Consider the following 23,429-nt stretch of genomic DNA (forward strand, 5'->3'; position numbering starts at 1 on the left):
ATCATCATAATCAGGGTAGAGAGTAGAGGTAAATATTTACTGGAGTTGTGAATACGGATACAGATTCTACGTGAGGTTCTAAAGGTGCGCTGCCCAATACAAACATATATGTAATTTAAAATTTTCTAGTAGCCACATTAAAAACAGCAAAAAGAAACAAATAAAATTAATTTTAAGAATGTATTTTGTTTAACCCAATATATCCAAACTGTTATCATTTCCACATGTAATCAACATGAAAAATTGAGATAAATTACTTTTTTGTACTGTCTTTGGAATCATGCATTTTACAACACATCTCAATTTGGACTTGCCACATTTCAGGAGTTCAGTAGCTACACATGGCTGGTGGCTACCTTAATGGACAGTGTGGCTTCAAGAGTTCCAAGAAAGATTTCTCCTCTAAACTCAGATGATGGCTTTTGATTTCTTAATACTCGGTGGGCTCAAACATGGATTTTTTTTTTTTTTTTAAACAGAATGATGCTATAGGTACAGAATGGTTGTCAGCTTTTTTGTTTTTTGAAGATTGTCATCTGAGCTAACAACTGTTGTCAATCTTCTTTTTATTCTTCTCCCCAAAGCCCCCCAGTACATAGTTATATATTCTAGTTGTGAGTGTCTCTGGTCATGCTATGTGAGACGTCGCCTCAGCATGGCCTGATGAGCGGTGCTAGGTCCACGCCCAGGATCTGAACCCGCGAAACCCTGAGCCGACGAACCGGAGCACGCGAACTTAACCACCCAGCCACCAGGCTGGCCCCCTCAAACATGGATTTTAAGAGACATTTGTGCCTTAACAGTCTGCTGTTAGGTCTGCTCTTCTATTGGAATAGATTTCATTTTCCACTGTCAAAACTCACTCTCATCACCAAATGAGTGTTCGGGTTCCCGCACAGTCCATCCTGCATGGTCAGTCCCTCCAAAGGCCCTGAGATGCATTCTCCTCAGATCTCATAAGATCTGACACGTTGTGAACAACAGGGCCAGCTGTGCATTCCTCTAGCTGGGCACCGGGGAGCAGCGGGTCAGCAAGCTAAACACGGCTCTCTCTCTGGGAAATGGTGATTGCCTGTAATCATCCCAAATAAATGTGCTATTTCTGAAAAATGCCAGGGTAAGCCTTCCAAGGAAACCACACAAGAACCACCAGAGAAAGAGAGCCACCAAGTAAAGCCTGCCCTCATCCTTCCTTGTTATTCCATCTGCATCGCTCCGGGTGAAATGAAAGTCACAGGACTATTCTTGGCCATGTCCCTTTTCTTGGCCATGTTCAAAGCTGTCCTCATTTTCCAAAGCTTCACCCCAGACATCTGATGTGTGTCAAACATGATCCAACAAGAAGCTGACGCCCACGTATTTGGACAAAGGCAAGCTTACGCAAGCGGCTTTTATATCTCCTTTCTTTTTATGTTAATATATTGTATGAGACAGAATTTTGGATTGTGAGTTTCAAAGAGAGAGACAGGAATAAACAAAATAAAAGATAATAATGTTTTTGAGCACATCCTATATTTCAGGCACTCAACGAGCTATCTCATTTAATCATGATCCCCTAAAGTATTATTCCCCATTTTATAGGTGAGAAAATTGAGGTTCAGAGGAGCCAAGTCTCTTAATGAGTGGAAGAGCAGTGTACAGCTCAACTCTGTGACTCCAGAACCTGAACGCTTAACGACTGTGCTTCACGGCTTTGCATTTGCCCCAATTTTCCACAGAAGACTTTCATTTCCCAAACCCAACACCGAGCCATCAGTTGCATGACTGATTTTTCCAAGTCATGACCCAGCAGAGATTTGTTTCTGTCCAATTTGGTCATGGGATGCTTATGCTAAATTTGAAAAGGAGAGCACGTTCCCTGGTTCCTCAGAATAACGGCTCCTTTTTCGTCCTATAACATTGCCTCCTTGACTGCTCGGCCAATATATCAGTGAGAAGCTATGTGTATGATCCCCATGAGAGAAGACAGCTCCACCCCTCTGAAGAACAGCAGAATTTCAGCTTTCTGTTCTGGGGAGGCAGAACGCGACAGAAACGAGCTTCCAGGTCGGGCAGATCTGCATTCGTCTGACCAGCTCTGAAAGCTGAGGCCAGTGTCTCAGCTTCTTGGTTGCCTTGTTTTTCTAAAAGTGGGACTGGTAATAGTCCCTGAATCATCAGTTTAATTTAGAGGACTTGAAAGAACTACATAAACCTACTAGCAAAACAAAATCATTCAAATGATAAACAAATCACACAAGTGTTATTTCTTTGCCTTTCTTTCTCCAAATGCTGCCTGCAAAATAAGACCTTGTTCTCTTGTCTTGATGTGTCCACATTTTCTGTGGGGATTTTCTTTCGGGCAAATATGTAACCAGGAATAACCTTTTGGGAAGACGACGTTAATTTTTAACTGGTGATACGGGTGATTTTGACATTTCGGAGTCATTTGTTTATTTTGTCAATTATTTATAAAATCAGGGGAAAACCACGAAAGGGGCTGATTTCCTGGTCTCCCTAATTTGTCACATTTGCTCTCACTTCGTCAAATGTGAGGGTTTATCTTTCTGCTTCCCCTCCCCCCTGTCCTGTCAAAACCTTCCCCCAAAATGTCATTCACCAAAGGTTTCACTTACTGATAGCTTAAAGCTTGGCTGTTTCAAAGTAGTTAGGATTAGGAAAGATATTAGAGACTTAAGCCAAGAGGGAGCTTTGATAATGGAATTTTAGGCGTCAGCTGAGAGAGTATTTTTCAAAGGGAACCACCTAGGGGAGTAATGCCTTTAAGACTTTCCTGGATCACACTGCCAAAGTGGCCACAGGCTGCCTTTATCAGAGCCTCTTTAAGATGAGAAAATCTCTCTGATGATTCTTTTAACAAGGCATTTCAAGTATTTTGCTCATTGCCTCTTCTGGGGTATAGTAGAGCCATTGTACCGATCTAAAAATTGTCCAATGACACATTGAAATTAAAACTGAGATTATATGAGATGAAACTTAAGTGACAGATTTGGGGTTTTTCCCCCTCCCCCTAGCAAGGTGCAGAATATCAGTTCTAAAATTGGTTTTAGGGTTCTTCCTGGATTCTAGTTTCATCCCCTGTGCAAAACATGCTGGAAGTTACCCACGAATTCCCTCCCAGGCTCCTAACTCAGTTTTCTGTCTCATAATAAAGGGATCCCTTGTGCTGCAGGGGAGAAAAATGCAGACTTGGGACTGGGAAAAGCCCTGGTTTGAATCCCTAGGGTGACAGGCCACACTGGGCAAGTCGTCTCAGTGCTCTGAGCTCAGTGCTCTTAGCTCTTCTTAATCTCGCAGCTCTTCGGTAGTAACGGGGATGCTGACAGCTGCTGCTCAGGGTTATTATGACCTGAGCTCCAGGAAGGCACCTAGCACATTGCTTGATACCCAATAAAGAAGGGACCATTATTGTCTCTATGGGAAAAAGTAGCATCTTCTAACACACCAGTGCGATTTGTAATTGGCTATTGCTGGTTCCTCCCCTCCCCCAGCCCATCTTTACCTGGACGTACTTTCACTAAACTTTGAGGTTCTGGGAAGATCTGGAGCTAAGGTAGCAGACTTTGAGGCTCCCAGAACGACTTAAAATCAGGAAACTATGATGCATCCCACACCTGTCTTCTTTTCTTTCCTCTTTTCCACAAGACCTCTTAGTTAGAGTGAAACCAGAGTTGACTGGCTTTCCTTACCTCAGAGTTTTCACACTGCGGTTTACGATGGGGCTGGTCGTGCTGTGGGGAAAACACTTCGTGTTCTTTCAGCCTGCCATTTTGTCAATAGTAGTACCCTGACTACCCGACAGAAAAAAGAGAAGATTTTACAAAAAAAGAAGAAAGAGAAAGAAAAGAAAAGAAAAAGAGCTATACTCTCATACGGTTTTCACAGGGCAATTTGGGATCCTGTCTTAAAATTACAAACGTATTTTCACAAGAAATTATGAAGAACAGATACTCTTGGGAGTGGTTCTGGGGTTTGGGAGTGGGAAATAGGAAGAAAGGTTCTCTTTTCACCTCATATCCTTTAAAACTGTTTCACTGTCTTACCATGAACATGCATTTCTTTTACTGTATTTAAAAACAGTTTACTAAAAATAGATGAATACATTTCCCTTATAGGATTTATCCTATGGAAACATTTGTTCAAAAAGTATAAAGATGTAGGAAAAAGGATGTTCATACTGGCATTATTTATTTACTAAAAATCCTAGGGAAATCTAAATATCCATCAATAATGGATAAATGGTTAATTTAGTTAAGGTTCATCTATTCTGTGACTACTCTGTAGCCATTAACAGAGTAAAGTCAGTCTATATGGAGGGACAAAAAGGTATATATATATATAATGTAAAAAGCAGGTTTAGAGCAATAGATGGAGCATTGTCTCAATTTTGGAAAAAGAGAGAATAAAATACATAATAGTGCATGCAATATTCAAGGAAGTGGTACAAGAGGGAACACTGCTACACTGACTCTTCCTTGCGGATGACCCTATGGCAGACTTTCACAGTGTAAATTATATATTTCTATAACTTTGGAAGTTTTTAGAGTGAGCATGTAAACTTACTAAGCAGAAAAATGGAAATAATATTTTAAAGCAGTCAGAAATTTTGGGAACACCACACTGTAATACAGCTTTGGCAGACGACTGTGGGAGAGGGCCAAGGGATACACAGCAAACGCTGGCTGTGTAAACGATGCAGCTCCTTGCCCTCGTAACCTCATACCTTATTAGCAATAAGTGGCAGCCAGGCAGCACTTGTCTCCTGCACGGAGGTTCAATGTTGTGACAGCTCCTCTCAGGTTCTTCCTGAGTGATAGCCATTTTCTTCATAGATGCTAATAAAGCAACTCAGTGTGCTTTTATATGGGTATATTTACCTTCGAAGTGCAGCAATAATTTAGGAATAATTTCCAAGCCTCATTCATGTTAAATAAAGGTATTAGTGATCCTAGCCTGAAAAAAAGCATGTTTGGTTAAATTTGCTTACAAAAGTGGGCAGAGAGAAAAGGAAACTAAGAGTAGGAACTAACTGCTATATGCCGGTACGAAGCAGATCCCCAAGGTGCCTTACACATTGTGTCTTTCAGTGTTTTTGGTCGGTGAAGCTTTTTCAAAGCCCTCTTTCTTTCTGGAATAGGGCATATGAGATTTTTAATGAGTTTGAAAGAATATATTTTTGTATCTCCCTTTCAAGCACTGAAGAGCCAGTAGCCAAAACATGTAAATTAATAACACTTGATTGCATTTCAGGAGGTAATTCCTTGTACGGAGGTGATGGTCAATTAATATTTGTAATTGGTTGATTGACGGAACAGCAGGTTAGAACAAGTGTGCAGCAGAAAGTGATATTTGGGGATCCTGTGACAAAACTCTTAATAAAAATGATTTGAATAAGATTTCCAGAATGATTGGCAGGTGGATAAAAATCTCTCGACAATTGAAAAGTTAGTTAAAACTAGTCTGCACAAAAGGTTTAGCTAACAGATAAAAAGCTATGAAAAGAAGCTCAAACTCACTACAATAACAGAAATGCAACTGAATTATTGAGATACCATTTTTTAAAACCTATGAGACTTGCAAAGATCAAAACGTGATAACGACATTGGCAAGGTTTTGAGAAAAGGAGCATGTCACACATGGCCCTGGGGAATGTTTATTGCTACAAATTATGTGGAGAATAACTTGGTTGTGTTCAACGAAATAGCAGATGCAAATATCCTTTGACACAGCAATTTCACTTCTTGAAATGTTTTCTATAAACCAGGACTTCAACCTTGGCACTATTACATTTTGGGCTGGATAATTCTTTGTTGTGGGCTTGTCCTGTGCATCTTAATAGGCTTAGCAACATCTCTGGCTCTACCCACAAATACCAGTAGCACCCTCCTCCCCAGTTATAACAACGAAACTTTTCTCCAGACATTGCCAGTGATGGGCAGAATCGCCCCTGGTTGAGAACCCCTGTTACAGACATGCTTGTACATGTAAACAGCGACAAACCCACAAGGTTATTCACTCTCTGTTATTTGTAATGACAGAAAAATTTGGAAAGAGACTAATCGTCCATCAAGATAAAATTTTTATCCATACAACGAAATATTATGCAACCATACAAAAAGAATGAAGAAACTCCTTGTGTATACATGTATACGTAACATGTATACATGTTATGGATTTGATCTCCAAGAAGTATTGCTAACCAATCAAAAGAAAGGTTAAGAAATGTGTGTTGTGTATGCTGCCATTGTATAAAAAGGAAGGAAAGAAGAACGTTTATTTGCATTTGTGTATACATGCATAAAGTATCATGGGAAGAACTGTTAAGAAAATTATATTGGTTGCTTTCAGGCAAGGAAGTGGTGTGGCTTAGAACAAGGGTGGGAGATTGGCCACTGCAGAACATTTTCTAACTGTTTTTAAAAAAATTATGTGAATGTATAATATATTCAAGAATTTTTTTTTGAGGAAGATCAGTCCAGAGCTAACATCTGCTACCAATCCTCCTCTTTCTGCTGAGGAAGACTGGCTCTGAGCTAACATCTGTGCCCATCGTCCTCTACTTTATATGTGGGATGCCTGCCACAGCATGGCTTGACAAGTGGTGCATAGGTCCGCACCCAGGTTATGAACCGGCAAACCCTGGGCCACCGAAGCGGAACATGCAAACTGAACCACTGAGCCACTGGGCTGGCCTCTATATATTCAAGAATTGTTTAAAAAATTAATCTACATTTTGCAGAAGATTGCCTAACAAAAGTAGCTATTAATAAACAGAACTGCAGTCCCACAGGCACAGAGGCATAGGGGCAAGAGGTCATTCTACCAATAGTTAGTTCTGTTTTGTGAACCAATTATATCAATTTGCAACACAGATGAAAGCAAAGTAAATTTTGCGCTAACCTAATGTCATTGAGATTTACAACGTACTTTTTTAGAATTATGACAGCTTTTTCTTGAAGTCAGAGAAATTTTGAGGTCAGGCATTTTGGGGCAGCAGGCTCACTTGCCCCTGAGTCAGACTGTCTGGGTAGAGCGTGGGGGCCCAAGAAGACCTCTTTTGCATGTCTCTTCTGTGCTTACCTCTCTAGGTGCCCTGGTCTCTGTGGATGCCCCTCTGTGTCTCTAAATGTCCGGTGAAGGTTATTATATTTCACTTTCTGAACTATTTAAAAACAAATAATCATGAATGATGATGTATGTTGCTATCCTGTGGATTCAGTGTTTCAGGCTTCAGTTTGCAACCCACACATGCAATTTCCACCATAATCTACTTCCATCAAATGGCATTATGTCCTTAATATTATTCTTTAAATTGATTTACCTTTTCATTTAAACAAATTTATTTTAAAAGGAAGTTTTAGATCACCACCATAAGTTTAAAAACACTCTTTTGCTCTTTCTGGTGAGGAGATTGGCCCCAAGCTAACATTTGTTACCAATCTTCCTCTTTTTGCTTGAGGAAGATTGTTGCTGAGCTAACATCTGTGCCAATATGTGGGATGCCACCACAGCATGGCTTGATGAGCATTGTGTTGGACCACACCCGGGATGTGAACCCATGAACCCCAGGCTGCCAAAGGGGAGCACATGAACTTAATCATGACATGACTGGGCTGGCTCCTAAAAACTCTTTTTTGTTTTTATTTATTTTTTTGGTGAGGAATACTGGCCCTTGAGGAAGATTGTTGCTGAGCTAACATCCATGCCAATCTTCCTCTATTTAGTATGTGGGATGCCACCACAGCGTGATGCTGAGCAGTGTGTAGGTCCATGCCCAGGATCCAAACCTGCTAACCCTAGGCTGCCAAAGCAGAGTGTGTGAACTTAACTACTATGCCATTGGGCTGGCCCCACACTCTTTTAAAACATTAATTGTAATAAACACATAACTATTAAATTAAAAACGTATCAAAATTAAAAACGTATAAAAATATGTACCATCTTGTCTGTGCCTAGTGGTACCCCATTTTGGGAAACAATTGAATCACTGTACATAAAACTGGCCATAGTATGGATTAAGAGAAAGGGCCAGGTTTGGTGTTAGTACTCTCAATCTCACTTTCTGGGCCCCTGGTCCTGGCTGATATCCCTTACATGGTGGTCTTCCCTGTATTACCACTCTGGATATAGGATTCCCAGAATGTTATTCCCAGAAGGTGCCCAGTGAGGGGTAGCTCTTATTATGATTACCTAGTCTGATAAACCAAGTAGAGCTGAGGCTTATACAGCATCTTTTCTTGGCAGAGGTTTCCCCAGGATCAGACGCTCAGCTTTACAAGTTCAGGAGCTCATTTTTGTTGGCCTACAGAGTCCAGGTGGACAGAAGTACACTATGCAAAGTCACAGGGGACTGGTGAATTCCCAGACTCTCAGTAAGAAACAACGGCCAAGATGCTTGTGTCAGTTCTTCAGAGAATTCTCACAGTAAATTCTTCTTGGGCAAGCAAAGAGATACAAGAAAAGGACACCCTAATGAGTGTGGGATCAAAGTATGCCCCAAGGCAATCACTACATCCCAAGGCAAGGTGTTATTTTTACACTTACTATCCTGTTGTGACTTTGGGCACATTGCTTAACTTCTGTGTCTCAGTCGCTTCCTCTCTAAAACAGAACTTGACTTTTATCTTCTTCAAAGAATTGTGAGGATTACACAAGAAAATCCATAGGAATATGTTCAGTCCTCTCCCTGTGATGATGCTAGTTATTGTTAATGATGTTGTTTGTGCTGCCATCCAGGGGTCCTGTGCTGGTCCCCACTCAGGACCTCCATCAGTTGGAAACTCGTCAACGAATCCTTGCCCCAACTTTCCCTTATCAGCCAACACAGTTTCTATTATAAGACTTAGACCCAAACAAGTTAGATCTGAAAATACCCATTGAAGAACATTTAATCCAACTTTTAATATTTGTCCCAGATGTGTGACCTGGGAAAAGATACTCAGCTTCTCTAAGCTTCTGCTTTCTCATTGATAAAACAGGACTAATGATAGAACCTCACGCATGTGGTTATTGTGAACATTTATGACATGCTACATGAAAAGCACTTAACCTGGTGCGCTGAAGCACAGCAAGAACTCTTTAAAGATTTTATTTTTCCTTTTCCTCCCCAAAGCCCCCAGTACATAGTTGTACATTTTTAGTTGTGGGTCCTTCTAGTTCTGGCATGTGGGATGCCGCCTCAGCATGGCCTGACGAGCAGTGCCATGTCTGCGCCCAGGATCTGAACCAGAGAAACCCTGGGCCACGGGCTCCTATTATCTTATGTTGGTTACATTTGAAATGACTGCCTTCCTTCTTAAGTTGTATTCTTGATGTCATGCTTGGATTTTGACAATATGCATGTCTTATTAGTCACATAGGTATTAATTACCTCTTAGATGTATTACTTCCTTGAAAGCCTTCCATGTTTTGCTGATCTCCATATCTATTTGTGAATTCCTGATATCATTGGCAGAGAGATACCATGACATAGTTTGCACTTTTTTGAGCTGGATGGCTCTTTAGAGATCATTCAATCCAACTTTTTGTGTTAGAGATGAAACCTCCAGGTGAAATGCTTTTCTAAATTGGCTTTTGTCTTTTCATGTCTACAATTACATTTATACCCTGGGGAGACTGAGGTTGTAGAATTGGAAGGCACCTTGGTGATCACTGCAGATCAAGGGACAGGCCAAGAGGGTAGGGTTCTGGGCAGCCTCTATGTTCTCCCTTCAACCAGAGCACTTCTATCTGCTTTATGTGTGGCGATGGTGATGACTCATATAATTTTGTACTACAAGAGTGTTCTATGCTTTAGAAAGGTAGAAAACCACTGATCCAGTCCAATCCGTTGATATTATGGATGAGAAATCTAAGTCCAACATAGAATAAGACACTGACCAAGGTCACGTAGGTTAATTAGTGCCAGGTCTCCATTCTATTAAGTGGCCGTGTTGTTGTTTCCTCTCCTCATCCCACTTTTATAGAATTACAGAATTACAGTCTTTCTGAGACTTTCCATCTTTAAGGCCCCACCTAAAGTGAGAACTGACCTCTATGGAACAATCAAAATGGTTTATGTGATACCTGCCCTGTATTTCATTTGCTTCTTGATAAGGACACTTGACGATCTAACCCAAAAGCTCATTCATGTGAACCTTTCAGACCCCCTAAGATGATCAAATAGGGGGGCTGATATTTTGCATGGTAGAAGGCTCTTTGGCAGCCATTAATCCTACTATGTAGGCGGTGGCTGGGTTCATCTATGTATTTATATAAGGCTGACTTTAATCAAATCATCTTACCCATGTATAAAATATTATATATTTTCCCTCTCTCTCACCATGACATTCAGAGCCTATAAAAATAGTTTACTTTAAAATCATCACAACAATGAGATTCTTTCGTTTTTATTAGTTCCTTGTTAGAAACATAATCTCTAATGGTTCTGGTAACTTTTTGTGGCCCTGTGCATTTCTTCAGCCTCTTAGGAAGATGATACAGCAACAAATGATAGAGGCCATAGCGTGTTCTTATCCTAGGACGCAATTATCCCATGTGTGGTACTCTATCCTAAGGAGCTGATTTAAAATGGAGACAGTCTTGTGTTAGGTGTACTATTGTTTTTCAGTGTTTTCATTATACCTAAAACCACCTGAATGTCGAAGAATAGATAACAGATAAGTTCATCAATTTGTTCCAGTACATAAAATAGATGAGTATGTCTCTGAAAGGAACCATCTCAACCATTAAAAAAATCATATGTATGAGAAAATGATTACTTTGGAGGCCATGTAGATATATGGAAATTCATCTACAAAAGAATAAATGAAAAAAGTAGAATAGAAAATTGTCATGCATTGTGATTATAACGACGTGAAATTTACGTCTGCATGAGAGAAAAGATCACTCTCGCAGAGACACTAAATTGATGTCTTTAGACAAAAGAGTAACGACGAACATTTTGGGTGCAATTGTTTCATTGATTTTTTTAACAGTATGGGGATGTGAAGATTTGTTGCTGTCTCTTGAGATTCATCAAAGTGGATTTAACCTGATTCTAACTTGTTTTCAGTCTTTGCTGCTAAAAGCTGCCTGAGCTCAGTGTTGGGCCGGAGGCAGGGTATACACCAGGCATTTTTCCACCAAAACGTGGAGTAGGATGATTCTGGACAAAGTATCCCTGGAAGAGGGGTGCCATACGATGTCAGCAAGAACCCCTCTCTTGAACTCTGTATGTCCAAGTCTCTGTCCTTCACACAGGCCAAACCTTTTCCTACCTCAGGGTCTTGACTTTTGCGGTTCCCTCTGCTTGAAATGCCCTTCCCATTTCTTCACTTGCTTGGCTCTTTCTCATCCTTCAAGCCTCAGCCTAGATGTTAGTTCCTTCTCTTCACACCCTTCTTCCCAACTCAGCCCTAGCTACTGCTTAGTCTTTCCACAGAGCCTACTACAGTTTATATCTGCCCCACGCATTTGTATCCTCCACTAACACGTAAGCTTATGAAGACAGACACCTTGTCTCTATCATTTTCCACTGTATTCCTACCATGTAGCACAGAGCCTGGCACATACTAGGTGCTCAAGAAATGTTTGCTGAACAAATGAATAGGTCTAAATATACCAATATAGAAACATTTCCTCGATACAGTGTTAGGTTAAAAAAATAATAAAAAAAAGCTTTGGCAAAAAGATATGCAGTTTTGGGGGGGGGGTAAGTCATACATTTGATTTTTCTTATAACAAGAAGATATAGTTTCTGTGACTTTGGAAATATTTAAAAAGGAAATGTAATGAGAAGCCTACTTATAAATAACCTTAGCTTAACGGGAATTATATGGCAACATAAGTCTTTGGACCAAGTTCTTATTCTATTAAAATATTGACAACTTTTACTAAAATTTCAAGGAACTGAGCAGACATTTGATCTAAAATGGAAATTTTATATGCTTGGGAAACCATTTCAGAGTTTGATTTCCTTCTCTGGATCACTTTAAGTGAGGCCCCCGGTGTCATGATGGTGAACCCAGACTGACCTCTGGATGAAAATTAGGTCCTGGAAGATCTCCTCTTTCCAATAGGACTAAAAAACTCATGGAATGGAAGGAATTGTTACTAGTTGGTTAAGGAAATTGGGGCCGGGGTGAGGATTTTCTATTTGGCCCATGAAAATTTGAGAAGAGCTTTAGAATAGTTTACTGTGAGGTGCATTTCTGAGTTTGACGTGAAGATGTCTTGTTTCACATGGATCTCATAGTTTATGAAACTGAGCTCTTCTGCTTTCCAGTTAAGCCTTTGTTCCAGGTTGAATCAGAAACTAAATCCTCACATTCATAGTTTTGCTCTGTGGCCTATTTTTACTGTGGAAACTGATTAATGGATTCACCAGTCCCTGAGCAATAGGTACCAAATCTAATTTTAGTATTTGCCTCTAAAACAAAAATTCTCTATCCAATGGCTTTCTCCATAAAATATCAATGTCACATCACACAGGCAAAAATCAATTTATGAAGAAACTCCATTAAGGCAGACATGGAAACAGAACATTTTTGGCCTTGAATGGCCTACATTGCATCCTTACTTTTCTTTTCCAGGCTAGACAAGGCCCACATTTTTAGCTCCCAGATGCTCTTCTGAATTCAATTTGAGTTATGTGAACTTCACTCATTCACTGGGTACTTAATGACCACCTGCTATGTGCCTCACACTGTTCTAGATGTTGGTGATACAGTGATGAGGAAGGCAGCCAAGACCCCTGCTCTCATGGAACTGATCTCCCAGTGGATGTACAGACAAGGAAGCATGCTAATAAACCCAATAAACAAGTGCAGATACTGATGTATTGAAGTATCTATATGCCAAAAAAAAAAAAAAAAAAAAAAGAGGATCCTGGAAAATATTTGAAGAGATGAGAAATAAAAAAGAAACAATCCTGCAAAAATCTAGGGTATTCCAGACAGTGGGAACAACTAATGCAAAGACCCTACACTTTCAGGACCCTGAGCGTGATCACTCCCTTAAGTATGCATCTCACTTGCCTCACCCTAGTCCTGACCTTGTGCAAAGGCCCCAGGGAGAGCAGGAGCTTGGGGTGTTCAAGGTTCAGAAAGAAGGCAGATGTGCTAGAAGCCTGATGGATAAAGGGAGCGTGGTGAGAAATGAGATTGGAAATGCAAGTGTGAACCACTGAATGAAGAGTCTTGTAAGCCCATAGTTGAGAATTTATTTAAATACTCTTCTAAACAGCCACAGATGGCTTTAAAGTAGGGGGTAATATCTGACTTATCATTTTAAAAGTTCATTCAAGCTGTTGTGTAGATAACAGATCATATGGAGCCTCAAGCATCAGTGGGAGCCTAGCTAGAAGGCAGTTCAGTCCCGTAGGAATGAAGTGCACAGAGATCAAGACTGATGAAAGTCTCAAGCAAAAATGCTCAGGTAGCTTTAAGAATATTATCTACAAAGGGTTTAGCTCTTAAAGGGAAGGAAGGAAGGGTAAGGCAGAGTGGAGGAAAAAAGAGAACAGAGTTACATGGTTCTCCTAAAAAAACTGGGGTGGGGGGAGGGTGCTGGGGGGCTGGTCCACCACTTGGTTCCTATATGTGCCTCTCTGGCCCAACTCTTAAAATTCCAACCACCTGAATCCTCCTTTTCCTTGTTCAAGGCTAGGATGAACTGATGCCTCCAGGAAGTCTTATTTACTTACTCGCACACCCAGGAATCTCCTGTTTGAAGTCCCATATCGCTTGCTTTGTTCTCTACTCTTTTGACATTGAGCCTTGTTCTGTTAGGGGTTCATTTGTGCAACTTCAACCTCTCCAACTGTACCTATACCTCATTTCTTTCCTCTTTCCCCTTCTTCTCTCTCGCGTTTTCTTCCTTCCACGAATAATGAATAAGAATGTGCCGGGCACTGTCCTAGACATTGGTGATGCCATCTTTAGCAAGCTAGGTGCCAGCCCTCAGAAAACTTACAGTCTTATGGAGGGTGGGGTGGAGAATTACATCATTACAATAATCATATTAATAAATGGGTAATTACAAATTTGGCATGTGCTCTGAAGAAAGGGTACATGTTGCTATGACAGAGTATAACAAGAGGAGATGATCTAGTCTAGGGAAATCAAGGAAGGCTTCCCCAAGTAAGTGATATTTAAAATGGAGGCCTTAAAGTTGAAGAAAACCTTGTGTGATTGGAGCCCAGAGAGATGGAAGAAAAAGGGACGTGAGCTGAGATGGAGGAGACCATGTGATAGATTCTGGTGTCCACCCTCAGGGCAAAGGGAGAACTGCTGAAGGGACGTGTCAGCTCCCGATGAAGGTCGTCAGGACAAGATCACAGTCACCATGTGACAAGCTCACATTGGCTGCTATGTGGGGAATGGAGCGGTGGTGGACTAGGGTAGAGTGGGTGCAGGGAGACCATTAGGAATGGTGAGAGCTGCTGGCAGCTTTCATGAGGAAGGTGACTGTAGGAAATGGAGAGAAGTGGACAGATTCTAGAGGAACTTTAGGAGGCAAAGTTGCCAAGGCTCTCATTTCTTTTTGGGTACATAGTGGGGCTCCCCGACGTGAATGAAGACAAAGATCTCTCCTGGAGTGGACGTGGAAATGATAGACTCATAACATACTTCATTGTGGAAGACCCAGGTGGCATGAGATGCTGGTTTTCAGGACCACCTTTTACAGGAGGACTTTAGAGTAAGTAGGCATTGCACACTTTGCTACAACCCAGAAGAGTCTCCAATTACCTATGAGTAACAACTGCCAATAGTAATAAGCACCATTTAGTAGGGAAGCTGTGTAGGCTCTGGAGACATATGGGAGTTATATAAACTCTCCCCATGCAAGTTGTTTAAATTCTCTTTGCCTCAGTTACCTGCTCTGTAGATTAGGGTAATAATAGTCCCTAATTTACAGGGTGGTTGTAAGGATTAGATGAAATAATCCACATATAGCACAGTGACTGAAACACAGTAAGTGCTTAGGAAATATTGGTTACTATTATTATTAGGATAATAGTGACATCCATCTCATTAAAAGGACACAAGATCAAGAAACAAAGTTTAATCATTGTAAAAAATGTAAATAGCTTTATAGAGCTATTATTTATAGAGGTTCACATAGCATTAAGCGACTCATGCAAAGCCACACAGATCTTAAGGAATGGAGCTAGTTTTTGACCCAGATCTGTCTGATACCAAAAGCTGTGTTTTTGACCACTATGCAATGATGCTTCCAAAAGCCAGGAAAGGGGACCATCTCCTCACCTGCCGTCTTTAATTTAGGAAGGATGCATGCTGCAAGAGACTGTAGGCTAAAGGGAAGAGTCCATGATGAGTGGAGACCCTCAACTGGACACTGACTAGAATGATGATCTTGACTGTTTATCCTGCCCCACGTAAATGGTAATGGCTCCCACACCATGGTGGGCACAGAAAACTTGATTCCCAACGTGTCAAATCATGAAAATAGGGAAACCTTTCCAGTTCTCCCAAGGGCCTTTCAGAAGATAGAGATGGTACTATTAGGGCCAAGCTTATAACATTCTTTTCTCATGAAGTACGCAACATTGCTTGAGGTAGGTAGTATTGGGGTTCTTACTTTACAAAGAGGAAACAGAAGCTTAAAGAGGTTCAGTATCTTGCCTGAGGTCCTATATCTAGAAAGTGACAGAGGCAGCATTTGAATCCAGCTCTAGTTGGCTACGCTGGCCTCACCAATTTGTGATGCTTGTCTCCATCTATGCTGCCCCTTCTGTCCCCTCCCTACTCAACCAGCCCAAGGCCCTCCATTTCTCTCTTTCCCCCTACTGAAAAGGATCTGATATCCATCACGTGCAACTAAGCACGTTGCTTAGTCGGCAACTATCTCTCCAGAGATAATTTGTACTTAAGCTGCCAGTGGTGTGCTGGAGTCAGTTTGTACTGGCCCATGAGAACTGATTCTAAAATTTTCAGGAATTTTGTGAGCAGTACGTATCATGTTGGTAGTTTGAACTTGGCTATCATGGGAATATTTACACCAGAGAAATTGGCAAACACTGCGAATCAGGGTTCCCCAACACTCTCTACTGCCACTACACTACAATGGTTGTTAAACATGTACCAGCACGCTACCGGGCCCTAATCTCTCACTGTTTTTTGTTAAAGAATGCCAGGCATCAGGGACCACTTTGTAAAGAAATTGGCAGGCACAAGGGAGCATCTGAAATCATGCCTGCGTGTGAGCCACCACATGCTAGCTCTATGCTTCTTTCTGGCCCACTGGTCCAGAGGGATGAAGGAGCTGCCTGGCCCCCCTGAAAACACTGGCATATCCCAGTAGAGGAAATAGGCATCTGACATAGAATTAAATCCATGTTAAAATGAGAGGCTCAGTCAGGATGATAATGACAATAGGCATGGATATCTAAAGTCAGAAAAAACATACTTAATTTGCAGATCTACAAAGTTTGTTCCTGAATAGGTAAAAGAATTATTTTTCATATGCTGTCATAAATTTACAGAATTTTAGAGCTGCAAGGAACATAAGTTTGCAAATGAGGAAAAAGAAGAAGAAGCTGAGACCCCCAAGAGGGGCAAAGGATGGCCCAGCATCAGACACTTCATGATGCTTGTATATCTCTCCCCACAGACTTGTATTTAGCCACAGAATAGAAGGAACCAGGACCCTGATGTTTGCCTGACTTTGAAGAATCCTTTAATGTTTCCCTTCATTTGAAATTAAATGTGCTATGCCACCCTGTTAGCTCCTTCAGAGATATTATAGTGATACAAATAAGAGCTAAATTTGACTAGTTGATAGGACTCATGCTAAGTACTTTATATATTAAGTTGAACTACACGAAATTGGCAATATCTGGCCTTTTTTGATCTACCAAATGGTAAATTCAAATAGTTCAGTCTAAATACATTCTGTTAAGCTTTACCATCTTCCCACAAAGTGAGTACTATTATTATATCCATTGTACAGATGGGAAAGCTGAGGCTTTAATTTCGAAATAAAAAGTTTATTCCCACAAGTGTAATGCTATTCTTATTTACGGGCGGTGCACAAGGCACTCATGTGCAAATTGATGGCCCTAAACAATGGAACATACATAGGACATAAACCATGATAACTCACATATCTTACCCTTCTCAATGACCTCAGATAAACTTTTAACAAATAAATTTCTATAATATCTAAAGTAATGACTTAAAATGTTATTTGTGAATATAAGCTATGGGCATTAGAAAACGGGAAATTCGATGTTTGAATATCATATATCCGCTATATCCCACATGGAAATCTTAAAAACTATAGCTCAGGGCTCCCCAGAATAAATTAATTGTCCTGGAATTTTTCGTAACATTCAAATGAAGAAGCAAAGTGATTTCACAACATTGTCTACATGCAAATTATAACCAACAAAATTCTGAATCAAGACTATTTGGTTGTGTGATTATTTGCAGATAAGATGGTACTGAATTCACAACCAAACAGTTCCCCAACAGCAATGCTGCTCAGGAATGATCAGTACTAACTAAATGAGATGATGCTGTGTTGGGTCAGGAAAACAAGTCGGTGAAAACTGTAAGATGGGCTTTGAAAAAAAAATATTTAAAGGAAAATGATTATTCTTTCAATGTGAAACGAACTTCTAATATCTCATTCATAAAAAGAAAAAAATGGACTGATGTCATGTGGATTATCGGCTCTATGTGATGAATACTCTAAGTTCAGAATGTGACCTCTGGCCCTCTATTAATTTAGTCAACAAATACTTATGGGGCACTGAACAGAGAGGCCTTTCCCATGGGTAATTCCATATGCTTTCTGATTGATTGGTTGATTGTTCTTGGTAAGAGGCTGCTGAAGTCTCTTTTCACCTCTAAGGCACGTCTTTTCACCTCTAAAGAACAGGCAGTACTATTTCACTTGCAACTTAAAAAACCAGGCATCCATAGAGTTCACAGCCAGCCTGGTTTCACTCAGGACTCCATTCCACTGAACAGTTCAAAGCCTGGCTCTCTAAAGAGTGTCTACAAAATCACACCCACACCCACTAAGTCAGATCCCAACAAGGAATTGAGTGCCTTTGTCTCTAAGTGATCATCTAGCACCTAATGTTATTTCCCCTTCAGTAAAATACAGGTGAAAACTCTTGCCCTTCTACCCTACTGACAGAAAAACAATACAATGATACACTATGAAGTCATTGTGCTTTGAATAATTGCGAGAAGGGCTAAACAAGTGCTATTTTATAGAAACAAAAGAGTTTTAAAGAAGAAATAAGTATTGTAGGTGGTATTTTCAGTCCTTTCATTTTATAAAGAAAGAAACTGACACAGAAGGTAGAAACATTTGCCCAGGATAACTCACCTAGAGAGAAAACGAGTTGGTCTCTGACCCCTTGCTCAGTGCTTTTTGTACCAAACTACATTGTCATGATTATTCATGTTGCTCTTATTCTTACTGATGTTATGGAACATAAGAATATATTTAGTTACATAAAAAAAACTGACCTAGCTTAGCAGCTGTAATCATCTGGATAAGAACCAGGTCTGTACTGCATAACACTTTGTACGTGGTAACTCTAGTCTCCTGGGAAGTTCTCCAAGGGATGAAGAGGTTTACCATCGCGCCTTGCAAATTTTAGACAATTAAATGCCCAGGGAATATTATTCTAAGTTATTAAGTGAGCGGTGACCATTGAGACAAATAGAATTTAATTCGTAAAAATGTTGACTCTGGACCCATCACTGAACCATTGTAAGTACCAGTTTCATCCACTATAAATTAAGCAAACTGGGCTAGATCATCCCTTAGCTCCCAGTGAATGCTAATATTTTATTAATCTATGTTCCATAAAACGCAGTATATTTCGAATGAAATTCAAATCCTATCCAATCATAACATTTGCCACATGAAATATTATAATTCAAAATTAAACTTTCGGGGGAGGGGAAGCTAATAAATATTAAACTTACTCTTTTACAGATTTTAGAACTGAAATCACCTAATACAACCACCTCATCTCTTGACTTTTTTGCACATTTCTCTTCTGATTACTCTTACTGTACTTTTTAGGTGTTATAACAAGCATGCACGTGTTCCCTGTGTTCTTATTTTATTCTATGGATTCAGCGCAGTCTAAATATAAAATATTGTTTAAAAAAAAGAGAAACAAAGTGCTCACATACCCCATGACGATCCTCAAAGTACGCCAGGCTGGTTTTGGTTAAAACAAAGAAACGGACTTTAAAGTTCGAGGGAGAAGTTCTTCTCTTTTGTTGGGATTTCTTAATTAGCTGTTCTTCCAGGAGGATAAAGTTGTTCATGATCCAATTCTTGAAAAGTGATGCGCCCAGGGCATCACCCCTTAGCACAACCAGAGGAAACAGCTTCGGCACAAGGAATGCGATGGGGAGGCAGTTGATCTTCAGAGCGTTGTTCAAAGGCAACTTGCCTCCAACGTTATCTTTCTATCAATGTTCAGTCAACATTGCGGAGCCTCTGCTCTGATGTCAAAGGCCATAACCACATCCTTTCGAAATTCACAAAGCCAAGAGGCCTATGTAAAAAATATACATACCCTTTGCTGTATGGTTTGAAAATGAAGAAATGAAAACCCTTAAACTCAAAATGATATGAAGGATTGGAGTTTAATCTTTGTAGTTCCTGGTTTAGCCCATCCAACAGTTAAGGCATGTAGCACAAAGGGTGGGAACATGGGCCCATGGAGCCCATGAGCACCGCTTGTGTATTAGTTTTCTGTTGCTGCAGTAATAAATTATCACAAACTTAGTGGCTCACAAATTTTTTTCTCTCACCGTTCTCTAGTTCAGAGGTCCAAAATGGGTCTCATTGGGCTAAAACCAAGATGTGAGAAGGGTTACGTTCCTTTCTGGAAGATCTCTAGGGCGGAATGTGTTTCCTTGCCGTTTCCAGCTTCTAGGACAACCCGCATTCCTTGACTAGTGGCCCTCTTCCTCCATCTTCAAAGCCAACAACAGCAGGTCAAGTTCTCTCATCCATACAACTGTAACCTCTGCTTCTGCTTCCCCCTTACATATTTAAGGGTACCCTTGAGATTACCCTGAACCTGCTTAGATTATCTAAAATTATCCCCATATTTTAAGGTCATCTTATTAGCAAACGTAATTCCATCTTCTACCTTACTTTCCTTTTGTCATGTAACCTAACATATCCACAATCCAGGAATCAGGACACGGATACCTTTGGGCAGCCATTATTCTATCTGCCACAGTTTGAATTCTGGCTCCACCACCTAACTAGCTGGGAGACTGTAGCCAAATTACTCAAGAGCTCTGAGCCTCAGTTTTCATCTGTGAAAAGGAATAACAGTGCCCCCACACAAGGCACTATAGGGCTGCTCTCTGGCTTCCTTCCAGTCTCATCTCATTCCTTGTTCATGCCTTCTCATGTACTCACTCCAGCCTTCATGGCCGTTCTTCACACCGCTTTGAACATCTGCTTACTTTGCCTGAAAATATCTTCTCTCCCCTACTTTGCCTGGTTAACTCTAAATTATAAATTCCTTATGACCTTTGTAATTGTACATTTTGGAGGGTGATTTTTGGATTAATGTTTGTCTCCCTCACTGGTCTCAAAGCTCCATGATAGTGAGGACTGTGTGTGGTTTTGCTCACCATTATATACTCAGCCACCATCACGGTGCTGGCACATAAAAGGGATGTTTAAGAAAAATGTATTGAATGAATAAAGACCAAACTGGATCAGACAATTAAAAGAGACAATGACCATAAAACACTTAAGAGAAATATATTGAAGGTTTTTATTTTTTTATTTTTATTTTTTGAGGAAGGTTAGCCCTAAGCTAACATCTGCCGCCAATCCTCCTCTTTTTGCGGAGGAAGGCTGGCCCTGAGCTAACATCTGTGCCCATCTTCCTCTACTTTTTATGTGGGACGCCTACACAGCATGGCTTGACAAGCAGTGCGTAGGTCCACACTCAGGATCCGAACCAGTAAACTCTGGGCTGCTGAAGCAGGACATGGGAATTTAACCACTGAGCCACCAGGCCAGCCTCTGAAGTTTTTTATTTTTTAAAATTTAAATGAAAGCTCATAGAAGTTTCTCTGCGCTGCAGAGAGATGATTGCTTTTCTATCCCAAAACTTAGTGGAAGAGTAGAAAATAAATTCTTTACAATGGCACAACAAACAAAGCATGTATGGGCTCTGAAGACAGACGACCTTATGTGGAAATCACATCTCTGTCACTTACTAAGCTGTTTCTCTTTGAGTAAACTACTTATCCTCGCTGATCCTTAGTCTCCTTGTGTGAGTCCTTTTGAGGGCCGAATCCCATAAACTCTGTGAGTGGTGGGTGCGAGTCATGTATCTTGCCCTAGAATTAGTGCTTAGTTGAAGTGAGTCCTATTTCTAGCATGAAGTAAATAGCCAAGAAGTCTCGGTGTAAGCAGAGATGGCATATACTGGTCAGGGACAAAGAATGAAATAAAACAACCATTATTGCTAAAGAAGAGTTCAATTATCTAAAATTTATTTTTTTAGTGCAAATTACCAGACTACAGTTTAAATTCATTTCATATATTAGATGTCCTGGCATAATCAAGACACTCGGGAGGGTGGGGGAGGGGATAGTTTAAATGATTCCCCCTCCCACATTCGTAGGTTTTAAGGCATATATGTGGAAATACACCGCCCAAAAGATGGAGTATTTTTTTTCCTCTTGAATATGGGCTTGAGACAGGGATTGCTGTTTTCGCCAAATATCTACTCTCCCCTTCTTCTTGGGTAACTGACTTCCTGAAGGTTATCTCGGCATCTGGCCAGCTAGAATAAACACTACATTTTTCAATCATGTGACTGTTTTTTAGCCAATGGAACATAGCAGAAGTCATGCGCACAACTTCCAGGACATGTTCTTAATGGTAGTCATACTCTTTTCCTTCTCTTTTTCTTCCTTCCTACTGACTAGAATGTGGATATGATGGTTGGAGCTGGAGCAGCTTTCTTATATCATGAGGTGAAAATTGCATCTTGGGGACAGTGGAGGGTAAGATAGAAAAATTCAGGGGCCCTGAAGACTTTGGATCCTTCGTGCCAGCCTGAAATCACATTTTTCTTTTTTAACATAAAGAGAAATAAAATTTTGTTTTCTAAGCCCGTTATTTTGAAGTTCTATCATGAAGAACAAATGAAATTCTAACTAATACAGTGCTATATTCCAAACTAGATTGTAAACTCCTTTGAGAAGGGTAGATTTATTCTCAAACTGTTTTCATTGGGAAAGCTAAATACTATTAGTAGCTGTTGTAATAGGAGCCTTTCACTTGCGAAGTTGCCATGGAGTACAATCATAAGTAATTTTATTCTCCCTCCATAGAGCCTTCAAACCCACTCACTGTGCTTGGTCTTTGTTCCCACCTAAGTGTAACCTTAAGAGGCCCAATATTTCCCCATCACTTCCAGGAAAACATACATAAAAATAAATAATTCCTTTGTTTTGGTTTCTGAAAGTCCAACTCACGGGAGCTAAATTCAACAAGCTCTCACTTTCCAAAGATGGAACAATTTGGGCATTAAAATGAACCATAACTGCAATTGATTGAAGAACAACTGAAATGTTAAAATCATGAGTTCATAAGATAGTTGAAAAAAAATCCCAACCCATTGGTTACTTTCAGAGGATGCCAGAAAACCAATTTATTGTTCTGAAAACTAGAAAACAAAGGAAAAGAATAAAATATATTTCCTGTTTTTTCCTTAAGAACTATACCTCCATTTAATAATCAAATATTTAATGAGGGAAAGTCCTTCTTTAGAGAAAAATTCCAATGAATAAATGAAGGAGTAATAGAAATCACCTTTTTGCAATCCTAATGACATAATTGATCTAGGCAATGATCATCAACGGCTGCTAAAGTAACTATGTGAAAAGCCAATAAGAAAATTTATGATTTATACATTAGACTGACAACACTGTATCACACTGATCAATCTTAACATCACAAAAAGAGAAACAACTAGACATGACATGTCTCCTGATGCAATGTAATCGGAAGTACACAAAACCACCTAAGCAGAACTCTTGCCAAAAAAAAAAAAAATCAAATATTAATCTCATCAAACCTCTAGATGTAAATCCGAGTTTGCAGGAAACAAGAGAGATAAAGGAACACGACGAATGACACCATGGAGATGCAATTAGATAACTCCAGAAAACAGAAAATGCTAAAGACAAATGATCCTGTGTCTGCAACAAATGAGTCAGAAGGAGAAGCAATAGATTAAGAGAGTCTTTAAGGGACATATTGAGCATGTGGTGATTTTTGGATTCAGATGCAAACAAGTTAATTGTATAAAGACATTATGACACAATTGGGAAATCAGAACACTGACTGCATATTTGATGATTAAATTATTACTGATTTTTAAAGGTGTGATAATGGCACAG

The 23,429-nt window shown here is 40.1% G+C and overlaps 1 protein-coding gene across 2 annotated transcripts in view; it reads right to left on the minus strand.

Moving 5' to 3' along the window:
* ITK (IL2 inducible T cell kinase) overlaps window positions 1–19,583 on the minus strand; it is a 66,380-nt gene extending 46,797 nt beyond the window's left edge. For both annotated transcript variants that reach the window (XM_008514945.2, XM_008514935.2), the window contains exon 1: window positions 19,167–19,583. In XM_008514945.2, the coding sequence (XP_008513167.1) occupies window positions 19,167–19,304 (138 nt within the window). In that variant the 5' untranslated portion in view covers window positions 19,305–19,583. The remainder of the gene's footprint in view (window positions 1–19,166) is intronic.
* Window positions 19,584–23,429: the final 3,846 nt, after the last annotated feature.

Source organism: Equus przewalskii, chromosome 13 (assembly GCF_037783145.1).
Source record: "Equus przewalskii isolate Varuska chromosome 13, EquPr2, whole genome shotgun sequence".
In the NCBI taxonomy this organism is placed as follows: Eukaryota; Metazoa; Chordata; class Mammalia; order Perissodactyla; family Equidae; genus Equus; species Equus przewalskii.